General features: G+C 47.7%; 1 protein-coding gene across 2 annotated transcripts in view; it reads right to left on the bottom strand.

The window, feature by feature from the left end:
- Nucleotides 1–3,985: 3,985 nt before the first annotated feature.
- PTTG1IP2 (PTTG1IP family member 2) overlaps nt 3,986–12,585 on the bottom strand; it is a 68,163-nt gene continuing 59,563 nt past the window's right edge. For both annotated transcript variants that reach the window (XM_073581961.1, XM_073581960.1), the window contains exon 7: nt 3,986–6,416. In XM_073581961.1, coding sequence (XP_073438062.1) covers nt 6,367–6,416 — 50 coding nt within the window. In that variant the 3' untranslated portion in view covers nt 3,986–6,366. The remainder of the gene's footprint in view (nt 6,417–12,585) is intronic.

The raw sequence follows: 12,585 nt of genomic DNA, 5'->3' as shown, positions 1-12,585 counted from the left end.
GTACGTCTGCACTTAGCCTTATTAGGGTACAATATGGACAGACATTTTTATGCAGAGGGCATTTACTAACACTTACTTTTTAAAGGGCACTGTGTCAGGATGTGCTGCAAAAGACTGAAGAGGGAGGTATGCAGAGAACAGCTGTGGATGAGAAGAGTCATCATGGCATCTAAACACAATGAAGATGAATAGAAAGAGACAGCTCCAGAGAAGATGTCACCTATAAGGTACCTGGATGTAAATGTTTGTGATACTGACTGCGCCTCATCAGTCCTGTGGTTCCTGTATGGTCCACAGTCTGATGATGGCTGTTAGTAACTTCCAGTATCTCCTTATCATTGTTAAGGACATACTGGGAGTTGGAGATTCATGTGATACTATTGTTTATGATGCGGACTTAACATTACAATTGATTGTCATACTAAGCTTGGTTCTTGTTTTCAAGTGTTTTGGTGATGTATTCATGTACTGATGGTGGTTCTGGTGATGTATTTATTGTTGATGCTTCTGGTGCCATATTCATGTACTATTGATGGCTCTAGTGCTCAGTGTACTGATGATGATTTTGGCTTCATATTCATATACGGATGATGGTTCTGGTGATGAACATATCACCAGTATTATCATGAGTACATGAATACAGCACCAGAATAACTATCACTACATGAACGTAACCAGAACCACCATCAGTTTTTGTGCAAGCTGTATTTGTGGCACGTCGGACACAAATCCCCTCAGACATTTCCTCTTATCTATAACGGGGTTCTGTTTATTTTTCCATTAGGATATCTGACAAAAGCAGGGCACCTTATTGAAACCAAATGGCCCCCCCATTATAGTTACGCTATATTAGTTTGCATGACTTGGATTTGGTATTTAAAATATAAGATGTCATGGATTAATATCAGTATTGTTTCCCCTGTATTGTGTAAGTGGTCTGCAAAAAATTATTGATTCTGCTTCAACTTTGAACTTGCACTCCCCATTAATTTGCATTCCTAAAGTACGTCACTTTTTTTTTTTTGCTGAATTTTTGTGTGTGTTTAAAAGGTAATATTTGTAGTGGAAGTGATCAGAGTTTGGTATCTAACCCATCTGAGTGCATCGGGGGATCTTGTTACCTTACCTTGCTCATCACACCTACTCTAATCCAGCCGTGCACACAAACTCCAATTAACCCCTTATGCCAAACATCTCTGGCCCATTCCTTGGGGGAGGGGGGGGGTGGCACCATTGGCTTAATCAACCTAGGACACAAAATACATTGTCCTGACCCTGGATGAGATAGAAAGATAGATGATTGAGATTATATATATATAGCTATGAAGTAGGTTGTGTTGCAGGGTTGTCCCATTTTCTTGAATTATGCTGGTGTAGCTGCCTCCATTGTGGACGCCCTGCCATCATTCTGCTGTTTATTTGTTTATAGAGAGCATAGCTGCTTCGAGTGTAATTTGGAAGCCCAGAAAGGTGAGACTTCAGCGTAAGGTCCCACCTGATGAGCGCACCTCATATTGGCAGATGGGCTTAAACAATTTGATCAAAAAGCATCCACAGCGGCTCAGTTTAAGTGGGGGCTTACTGGTTTCAGAAACCCCGACCACCAGCTACTGTTTGTTTTTAAGACAAACTGTGCTTTACTCTTTCTCCCCCACCCAGGTCCAACAATAAGGGTACGTGCACACGCTGCGGATTGGGGTGAGATTTGGTAGCACGGATTTTGTAAAATCCGCAGGTCAAAAGACCTGCGGTTTTACCTGCGGATTGCTCTGCGGTTTTTCATCTCCACAATGGAGGAGATGGCAAATCGCAGCGGAATCCGCAGAAAGAACTGACATGTCAATTCTTTCTGCGGTTTCAAAACCGTGGAGAAAGCCGCACCGTCTGCACTGCGGTTTTTTATTCCAATAGGAAATAATGGTACTGTACACCGCAGCAAAAACTGCTGCGGACCCGCAGCGGCCAAATCCGCTGCGGGTCCGCAGCAGAATCCGCAGCGTGTGCACGTGGCACACATCAGCGACCAGCCCCCCCCGCCGGATATCGCTGATCATGCAGGATTGTCCTGGACATTTTTTGATCATTGGTCTCCCGCTGGCCAGCATGCATTGCTGCGTGTGGCAGCAGGAGACCAACAATCAGCGAGCTCCCAGCGCTGTAAGCAGACGCTGGGAGCAGGCATCCAAGTTAAATATCGGGTAACTAAGCAGCCGCGTCGCTTAGTTACCCGCTGTGCACCTTGGATACCAGCGTGCTCGCGCCGGGAGCTGGTATCGCAGGTAACCAAGTGCCAAATGTTTGCATGTGCTCCAGCCCCCTGGACGGACCAGTCTTCCCTTATGTATCTCTACAGTGAGGTAATTTTTTGTCTAAAAACGTTCCTGCTCCAAGAGAGTAGAAAATGAAAACATTAAAATTTCTTAATCCAAGTGAAAAAGCAAAAACAAAACCCAACGTTTCAAATGCAAGCCGGACACAACTAAGGATGCTTGTTTGCATATGAAACGTTATTTTTTTCTCATTTTTTTTTTTTTTTTTTGCTTATATCAAAAGTTTTCAATGTTTTCGTAAAGACTTCAGTTTTACTACAGGGTTGTGTGCCAAATTTTACACACCCAGATAAAGTCCCTGGGCCACAAAAAAGTGCTGCCAACTGACAGGTAAAATAAACCTCTCTACTGAAACCACACGTTTCGCAGCCAATCCAGCTCCTTCTTCAGGTTCTTATACACCCAGCAGTTATGTTCTGCACCTCTCTGGCCGAGCGTCTCCAGCCCTGAAAGTATCTTCTTTCTTATCTGGGTTGTGTGTAAAAAATAAAGAATTAAAATCTACTATAAAAAGGGAAAATGTAAAAAGAAAAACAACAAGAGATTAGGGAGGGAAAAGGCACCTGTGGAAACCCCTTGGGCAAGGTCGCCCTGCGCTGCTCTAATCTCCTCTCTATAGATGGATCTGATAAGCAGCCGTCCTATAAACACGCATGGTTAGAAATGCAAGCGGTACGTGAGGTGGGGAGGTTTACGGAGACATCTTTGTAAAAGGGCATAATTCCCATGATTTCAGTGATTTTGGACAGATGCAGCGCTTTTCAGGTCTACAGGTTGTATCTGGTATTGCAGGTCAGAAGCAGTGTAGGAAAGCAGCAGATTGCGCCAGAAGTCAGACCTTTAGGAGACAACCGTGCTCTAGAAAAATAAACCTAGTCTGTGATCTCTTGATCATGGACAACCCCTTTAAATTAAATAATGGCCAGTAAGTTAAAAAGGGGTTTCCATAGGATAAAAATTAGTCCAATAGGGGCTTTAGCCTCCATAAAACTTCTACCTGCAGCATAGATTTCAGAAAATTGCAGAGGAGGGACCCTCAGTGCACCCCTGGTGTAGCCAAGTGCACCGCTCATCCCCCTCAATCAACATGCCTTGACTGACACAGCACATGCTTGCTCACAGTATCCCGGGGCACTGACACTCCAAGAGCCCAGCAAATGTGTGCACAGCGTCAGTGTGGGTGTACCGTCCGTAATTCTTAGGTTCTGCAGCATGCCCTCATTACTGCGAGATCCTGTGTGCAGACAGGAGAGAGGGATGAGAGCAACACCACACACACACACACACAGTCATTGCTCCCATCTCTCTGGCTGCAGCGCCCACTCACTGCACAGAGTCACACAGCAATGAGCATATTTGCCAGGTTCCTGCAGTGGTGACCCATAACATCCAGTGATTGGCATTTGGCAGAGAGGACAGGACAGGGGGCTGGGGGGGGGGGGGGGGGAGGGGAAGGAAAAAAAAAAAAAAAAAAAAAGGAGTACATACTTTAATGGAGTCTGATCTCTTAAAAAAAAACAAACAAAAAAACAAAACCAAAACAAAGCAAATCACTATCTTCATACCCTGGACAGTCCCTTTAAACAATACAATGCCGTTCCCTTTAGCAGATTGAGTAAATCTGACGCATATGGCCGATTCATGAGACTGTAGAATAAGGGGGTCACTTTTTATCTTTATTAGAATTACAATGCGCAAAAAAAAAAAAAAAAAAAATACTAGAACAAAACACGGATTTACGGAGTGAGGGAAAAGTGCAATATGTGACGGTACAATACAGAGAACGATGTCATAAGTAATAGTCTGGACACTCCGTAACACAGGGTGACACACAGGGAGCCAGAACAGCCCAGATGGAGCAGAGCCTGACCCCCTTAACATCGTCCCTATGCTAATCCCTGTCAGGGCACCTGGGCAGAACTCCGCTTTACAAGACATGCGTTATGAGAAAATGGCCTATTGTTTCTCAGATTTTTATAGGAAAAGTAATTTTTTTTTTTAAATTCACAATAGGTGATGTCACAGCTCACCTCCTCCTCTTGTACAATGACTGATCACACCTCTATATACAGTAGATAACAGGATCCACCATTCACAATAGGTGATGTCACAGCTCACCTCCTCCTCCTCTACATTGACTGATATCACCTCTATATACAGTAGATAATAGGATCCACCATTCACAATAGGTGATGTCACAGCTCACCTCCTCCTCCTGTACAATCAATGATAACACCTATATACAGTAAATGACACAGGGTTCAACATTCACAACAGGTCATGTCACAGCTCACCTCCTTCTCCTCCCTTCACAATAACATTTTTCAAGATTAGATCATGCCTAATTTTTACTTCTCTACAAATAGATAAATTGCTAATGTCCATGTGCCCAACAGGAATTAGGAGCCCTGAATTACTCCCAATGGTCGGTGTGAATACTGACATTTCTTAAAATATATATAGATATCGATTATTAAAAAAACCATCATCAAAACAGTTTTAAAAAAATATTTAACATAAAAATCTGATTTAAATAACAGGCCATTTTCTGATGACACATATCATTTAAGTAACAAATACAATCACATCCCAGTTATCTAGAAATAGCGCCACTCTTGTCTGTGGGCTGTGTCAGGTATTGCAGGTATTCACTAAACCAGGGCCGAGCAGCAATATTAGACACAGCCCATGGACAAAGAGTGGATCTGTCTCCGGTGGGGGTGGATTGGAATTTTTTTTAGTAATTTTTACTGACCCACTGAAATGAACCTTATAAAATATGGTGATAGTAACAACCAAAAATTATATTCGAGACCAGAAGTGCTAAATCCCTATAATCATGCGGCAAAGTACGGTGAATACATTACGATGTGCAAGGAAAATAAACAAAACCTACAAAAAAGTGAAACTACTAGAAAAAAGGAAAAGTGTTTCATATCCACGTGTGAAAAAATAAAAATAAAAAACCAAGAAAAAAAAAAAAAATAAAAAATGGTAAAAATAAATCCCCAAAAAAAACAAAAACAAAAACGCGTGCTAAAGAGAAGCGGTCATCTCCCCCGATGTGCCCGTTTTAGAAAATACTTGCATTCCCTATAGAATTCCAATTTTGGGGGATCTTTGTTATTCCTCTGTTACTCTTCCTGGAAATGGATAAAAACTGACATGTACTGTTACTATTCTTCTTGTTAACAGACCGACATTTTTCTTTCAGGGACAAATACAACTGGCGAGAGTAACGGCAGCACCTTGGTGTCAAATTGTACATTTCCAGGAGGAACAAAGGAATAGTACGAAATATTGCTTCAGTGTTATTTTTGTTTTCGGAAGGAGGGCATGCAAATCTTTACAAACCGAACCCATTCCAGAGCAATGATTTATACTGTTCCTCGGCAAATCCTGCAATGCTTTGCATTGTTCCTCAGTAATTCCTCCTGGAAATGCAAAACCAAAACAGACAACTGGGTGCTACCATTTTTCTTGTTAATTGGATTTTTCCCCTATACAGGGAACGAAAATGTCGCACAATCTAAGCAGAATGGCAACACGCCTTAGTCAATTTCTTTACAGTTTTCCAGGAGGAGTAACAGAGGAATGACACAGATGCCCCAGAACAGTTATATAGGAAATGCAGATATGTCAGGAGAGAGGAGGGCTCCCTGTATGCCAGCTGTAGATGGGAATAGTTGCCCTGGGGATGCTGGTGGCTGCTGACAACTAGATCAATGGGGATTATGGCTTCCACCATTGCAAATATTGCTAATTGAAGGGCTAATTTGTTAAATGACAGAAAAAGCAGTCCAGATACATGTTCTGACCAACAGAATACATTTCCAGTGCTCGGACCCAACACTAGTGGCTACAGACCTAATGATCGCCGATCACCCAATCGTCAGCAGCGATCACTTAAGTCTACAGTCAGCTTAAAGCCCCAGGAGCCTCATGCACTCGGGATAAAGATCAGCAGTCAGTCCGGAGTGTGCAGGGTGGGCGCGTGCGGCAGGACGGAGTCAAATCCACAAATCTCATCCAAAATCTACTCGTTATCGAATTTGCTGTAGGGGTGATCCATATCCTGCAGAAGACCTGGAGGAAAGAAAGAAAAAAAAAAAAACGACTTAGATTCGTGACTAATGCAGCTTGTATCACAGCCAGAGATTCAGCAAAGGGTTAATAAGGATTTTATTTTCCATTTGTAGAAACTGGTTTCTTGTGAAAAAAAATGAATTGCAATAGGAAGTTTATGCAGATAAAAAACAGGATTTTTGGGTTGCTTACCGTAAAATCTGTTTCTCGGAGCCTTCATTGGGGGACACAGAGACCATGGGTGTATGCTGCTGCCACTAGGAGGCTGACACTATGCACAAAAAAAGGTTAGCTCCTCCTCCGCAGTGTACACCCCACCGACTGGCAGGAAGTTCCTCAGTTAGTGAGAAAGCAGTAGGAGAAGTAACAGAATAGATTGAAAACAGAACAGACAACTCAAACCAACCAACATAATAACAAGAGTTGTAGAACATGGGAGGGTGCTGTGTCCCCCAATGAAGGCTCCGAGAAACAGATTTTACGGTAAGCAACCCAAAAATCCTGTTTTCTCGTTCGCCTTATTGGGGGACACAGAGACCATGGGACGTCCCAAAGCAGTCCCTGGGGTGGGAAAAACAAACTTCCATCAGGCCAGCGGACTCACTACCGCAGCCTGCAGGATCCTTCTACCTAGGCTGGCATCTGCCGAAGCGTAGGTATGGACCTTGTAGAATTTTACAAACGTGTGAACCGATGACCAGGTTGCAGCTTCGTAAAGCTGCAGCGCGGAAGCTCTGTGACGTACCACCTAGGAGGCACCCACTGCCCGGGTAGAGTGCGCTCTAATTCCCGGAGGGACCACTCGTTGTTTGACCCGGTAGGCCTCCAAAATTGCCGATCTGATCCAGCGAGCAATAGTAGCTTTGGAGGCCGGGTGACCTTTCCGCGCCCCATCTGGAATGATGAAGAAAGAATCTGTCTTCCGCAAGAAGTCATCCTAGTTAGGTAGACATTCATCGCCCTGACCAAGTCCAGCTTGTTCAAGGACCGCTCCCGAGGGTGAGCTAGACCCGGACAAAAAGACGGGAGAACAATGTCCTCATTCAGGTGGAAAGTGGACAGAATCTTAGGAAGGAAAGAGGGCGGAGGCCGCAGAACTACCTTGTCCTGGTAGAATACCAAGAGAGCGGCAAGAGAGGGCCGCCAATTCCGACGCGCGCCGGATGGAGGTGATGGCTGCCAGAAAGGCTACTTTCCACGAAAGGAGAGAAAGGGAAACATCCCAGAGAGGTTTAAAGGAAGGACCTTGCAGAACCTCGAGAACCAGATTAAGATCCCATGGATCTACGGGCGCTCGGTACGGAGGAACCATGTGAGCCACACCTTGACGGAAGGTTTTAACCTGAGGACGGGAGCAGTCTTCCGAAATAAAATGGACAGCGCCGACACTTGACCCTTTAAAGAGCTGAGGGCAAGACCCGCATCCAGCCGCGCTTGAAGGAACGCCAGGACAGAAGGGAGCGAAAAAACACATGGGCGGAATGTCATTGATCTCGCACCAAGTGAAATAGTTCTTCCAAGAACGGCAATAAATCTTGGAAGACGATGGCTTCCTGGCTCAGATCATGGTATGAATAACTCGATCGGAAAATCCTGATCGTTGCAAAACCTCGGCCTCAACAGCCACGCCGTTAAATTGAGCGGCCGAGAATTGGGGTGGCAAATCGGACCTTGAAACAGCAGATCTGCTCAGTCTGGAAGCTTCCAGAGGGCGTCCGCGAGAAGGTTGGCGATGTCCGCGAACCAATTCCTACTGGGCCAATTCGGGACGAAGAGGACGACTGAAATTCCTTCCGCCTTGATTTTCTTCAGCCGCCTGGGAAGAATAGGCAGGGGAGGAAACCGGTAGGGGAGCTCGAACTGTGACCAAGGAATGGCCAGAGCATTGGCGCCCACCGCGAGAGGATCTCGAGCCCTGGATACAAACTGTGGAACTTTTCTGTTGAGGCGAGAAGCTAGCAGATCTACGTCCGGGGTTCCCCACGACGGCAAGTTGAAGAAATACTTCCGGATGTAGGGACCACTCTCCCGCCGCGAGATCCTCGCGGCTGAGAAATTGGCGGCCCAATTGTCCACGCCGGGAATGTGTACCGCGGATATTGCCGGGACTGAAGCCTCCGCCCAATGAAGAATCTTGGACATTTCTGCCAGGGCTGAGACACTCCGCGTCCCTCCCAGGCGTGTGACATATGCCACCACCATGGCATTGTCTGTCTGAATCCGGATAGGCAGTCCCCTGAGAAGTCTCTCCCAGTGAACGAGAGACAGATAAATCGCTTGTATCTCGAGGACGTTGAATGGCAGGGCTGACTCCTGAGTTGACCAACGACCCTGAACAGTGTGATTGTGGAACACTGCCCCCCCAGCCGAGGAGGGTGGCATCCGTTGTCACAATCTGCCAGTGAAATGGGAGGAATGACCGTCCTAGGGAGATGAGACGTCAGCCACCAAATGAGGGACTGCTTGACATGGTTTGAAAGACGAAATGGGCGATCCAGGGAAAGGACAGACCTGTTCCACCGGGATAGGATGGCGAGTTGGAGAGGTCTGGAGTGAAATTGGGCAAAGGGGACCGCCTCTGTTGCCGCCACCATCTTTCCCAGGACTTTGATGGTCGTCCGGAGAGATGGAAGTCTCATGAGCGGCCGCGATCGCACATCCCGTTGCAGGGAGCCAATTTTCTCTTGAGGGAGAAAAACCCTCGATCGACGAGTGTCGAACAATAGACCCAGAAACACAAGACGTTGTGTCGGGACAAGACAAGACTTCTTTTCGTTGATGAGCCACCCGAAATTGGTCAGGTAAGACTTTGGCGAGCTTGACGAAAGGATGGAGCTTTGATCAGAATGTCGTCGAGGTACGGAAAAAGAACGAGACCTCTGATTCTCCACCAGGCCATCAACGCCGCCATGATCTCTGTAAATGCTCTGGGTGCGGTGGCAAGACCGAACGGCAGTGCACAAAATTGATAATGTTCCTGGCGAATCACAGGAATTTCTGATGCCCGGAGAATATGGGAACATGTAGATAGGCATCTTGAATGTCTATTGAACACATGAACTCCTGCGTCTCCATGGAAGCGATTAACCGAAGAAACTCCATTCGGAAATGACGCAGTCGGGCTCTCCTGTTGAGTAATTTGAGGTCGAAGATGGGGCGAACTGTCCCGCCTTTGTTCAGCACCACGAACAGGTTTGAAGAAAACCCTGTGAAACATTCTGATTCGGGAACGGGCACAATCACCCCGGAACTGAGGAGAGAGGCGATGGATGCAAGAACCCCGGAACTAAGGCTGGATCTTTTGGAGGACGGGACTCGAAGAAGCGATCCCGTGGACGAGAAATGAACTCTATCTTGTACCCTGAAGATACAAGCTCCCTGACCCAAGCGTCCTCTACAGAGGCCAGCCAGGTATCCCTGAAGAAACGGAGTCAACCTCCCAATTGGGAGGGACCCTCGGGAGTTCGTTGACAGTCATGCTGACGTGGACCGTCCAGATCTGGACCTGGAGGGTCTGCCCTGGGAGGAGTGAGATCGCCAGGAGGGAGTGGGTCTGAAGGACACCGTCTTTCTATCCTGGCGTACCTGTGGTCTTTGTTGGTTAGAGAAGTTCTCTGCCGTATTGAAGCGGCGGTAAGCCCGAAAGGGCCAAAACTGACGCCTTGGCGGGGGTCTGCGAGGTTTGGACTGAGGGAGGAGAGAACTCGTGCCTCCAGTGGCGTCCTTAATAATCTGGTCCAGCTGGGACCCAAAGAGACGCACTCCATGAATAGGCAGATTGGTAAGAGACTTTTTAGAAGACAAGTCCGCCTGCCAAGCCTTGAGCAAAATTGTACGTCGGATTGCCACAACGTTGCTTGACGCCTGAACAGCGCGAGACGCGGCATCCAAGGAAGCAGAAAGCAGATAATCCCCTGCATGGGAAATCTGGTTGGCCAGATCGGTCAATTGCTCTGGTTGGGCCTTATCTAGGATGCCCTTACGGAGATCCTCTGCCCAAGTGGCTATGGCCTTTGCCACCCAAGATGAGGCAAAGACTGGACATAGCGCCGCTGCAGCCGCCGCGAATGCTGACTTTGCCAAGGATTCTATAATTCTATCATTAGAATCCTTTAGTGACGCTACACCTGAAAGCGGGAGAACCGTGTTATTAGAAAGTCTGGACACGGGTGCGTCCACCGACAGGGAAGCAGACCAGTTGTCAGAGAGCTCTTTAGCCAACGGATACAGCACGCCGAGACGCTTCCCTCTTTGAAATCGCCTGGAAGGATTTTCTCTTTCCCTGGCAAGGATCTTGCCAAACTCAGAGTGGAAGGCGAATACCCTGGATGGTGCTTGTGCCCGTCTGAACGAAACCTCCTGATCTGAGGATTTCGCAGGGGAGTCAGATATTTCGAAGGTGTGGTTAATAGCAGCAATGAGGTTCTGTACCGTAACCTTCATGTCCGCGTCCTGGTCAGAATCCAGCTCTAAAATCCCTTCAGAGGACATATCCGAGAACGCTTCACCTGACTCGGGTGAGGAGGCACGGGAGGGCGACTGCTGGGAAGGACTAGGTGCCGATGAGAGACCAGGAGAGGATTCCAGCCGTGGATCCTGCCTGGGCCTTTCGCGGCATCTGCTAGCTGGCTCAGATGGAACGTCTTGCGACCTGCTGGACCCTGCAGAAGTGTCCAGGGGCAACTTATCAAGAACGGCCAACTAGGGACTGAGACACCCTGGTGAGGTCTGCCACAGATTGTGAAAGGGACGAGGCCCAGCCAGGAATGGGGGGTTCGATTTCACGTGGTGCAGTAGATGGCTCCTGGACGGCATCCTGCTGAACGGGATTGCTGCAGTCCCGGCAGAGGGGAATTTGCGATTGCAAGAGGAGCATGCGAAAAAAAAATTCTGCGGAAGTGCTGGAGGGTTGGGGGACAGCAAGGCAGGGTAGGGTGTCAGTCTGCAGTTGCAGAACTACTCACGGTCCGGTGTCCCCGAAAGATGGCATCTGCTGTAGTCTCCGGCTGTCAGGCTGCAAAGATGGCGGCAGCCTGATGTGAGGAATCAAAAAGCGCGGTCTCTGTGTAAGAAGAAAGGCAGAGCTAGCCGCCTGCACCAGAGGGAAGAACCGCCTCCTCCCCCTTCCCAGCCACAAGACTAGAGAGGCGGTGGGAGGGCTTAGGAACGGGCGGGAGTGCAGCCGGCCTATGATAATGAACGGGGGACGTGGCCGCGACGGGTGCAAAGGCCCAAACTGAAGCCGGGGACTAAATTTGAAACGGCGGCCGCCTGTCAGCACAGGGCGGCGCGGAAGAATTGCGACGCAGCCGCGTCCGCCCCTAAAGGAGACGCCGCCATAGCCCTGCTCCCAGACGCAACCCTCACAAGAATACCGGCGGTGGGGTGAAGAAGGCCCGCACCGCCGCCGGGGCCAAAAAGGGATGCGACGACCGTCGGACGGCGCGAGCAGTGCGAGAATCTGCGGCGCTACTTTGGCGCCGCTCCCAGGTCATCTTGTGGCTTTATGTTCCGGTGCTCCAATAAAGGTACCTTCTGTATCCCACGCTGTCTGCTCATCTTCTACATATTCGCGCCTCGTCCAACCGACAGGCTCTGGTGGGCGAGTGGGTGGGAGGCGGGGGGCAAGGACCATCTGTTTTCGCTGGCACGACACCTGTGCTCAGCCTGTGGTCCGCCCGGAGAACTAAGAGGATACGGGGTGGCAGTACACGCCGTACTCATAGCCTCTTTGTGAGAGTACAGTTGTGACTCTTCACACTGTATCCCTCCTGGAACCTGAAAAGGAACGACGCACATCGAGGTAGATATGGGTCTAATGAAAGACCCGTGTCCACCTCTTACTGACACTAAGCTAAACTGAGGAACTTCCTGCCGGTCGGTGGGGTGTACACTGCGGAGGAGGAGCTAACTTTTTTTGTGCATAGTGTCAGCCTCCTAGTGGCAGCAGCATACACCCATGGTCTCTGTGTCACCCAATAAGGCGAACGAGAAAAAAAAAAATAATCAGACCTCAGAATAGACAGTGCTGTACCTACAGGGGATTTTTAAATTTTTTTTGATAAAAATATAAATATAAATCACACACTGGAATATTATAATATACATACACACATACAGGTAGATATATATATCTATTTGCTTAAATGATAAAATTCTTAAAATTATA

The sequence above is a fragment of the Dendrobates tinctorius genome, unplaced genomic scaffold (genome assembly GCF_039654945.1).
Source record: "Dendrobates tinctorius isolate UK_male_01 unplaced genomic scaffold, ASM3965494v1 ptg000070l, whole genome shotgun sequence".
In the NCBI taxonomy this organism is placed as follows: domain Eukaryota; kingdom Metazoa; phylum Chordata; class Amphibia; order Anura; family Dendrobatidae; genus Dendrobates; species Dendrobates tinctorius.
The sequence above is the reverse complement of the archived record's forward strand: the minus strand, read 5'-3'. Positions and strand labels throughout refer to the sequence as shown.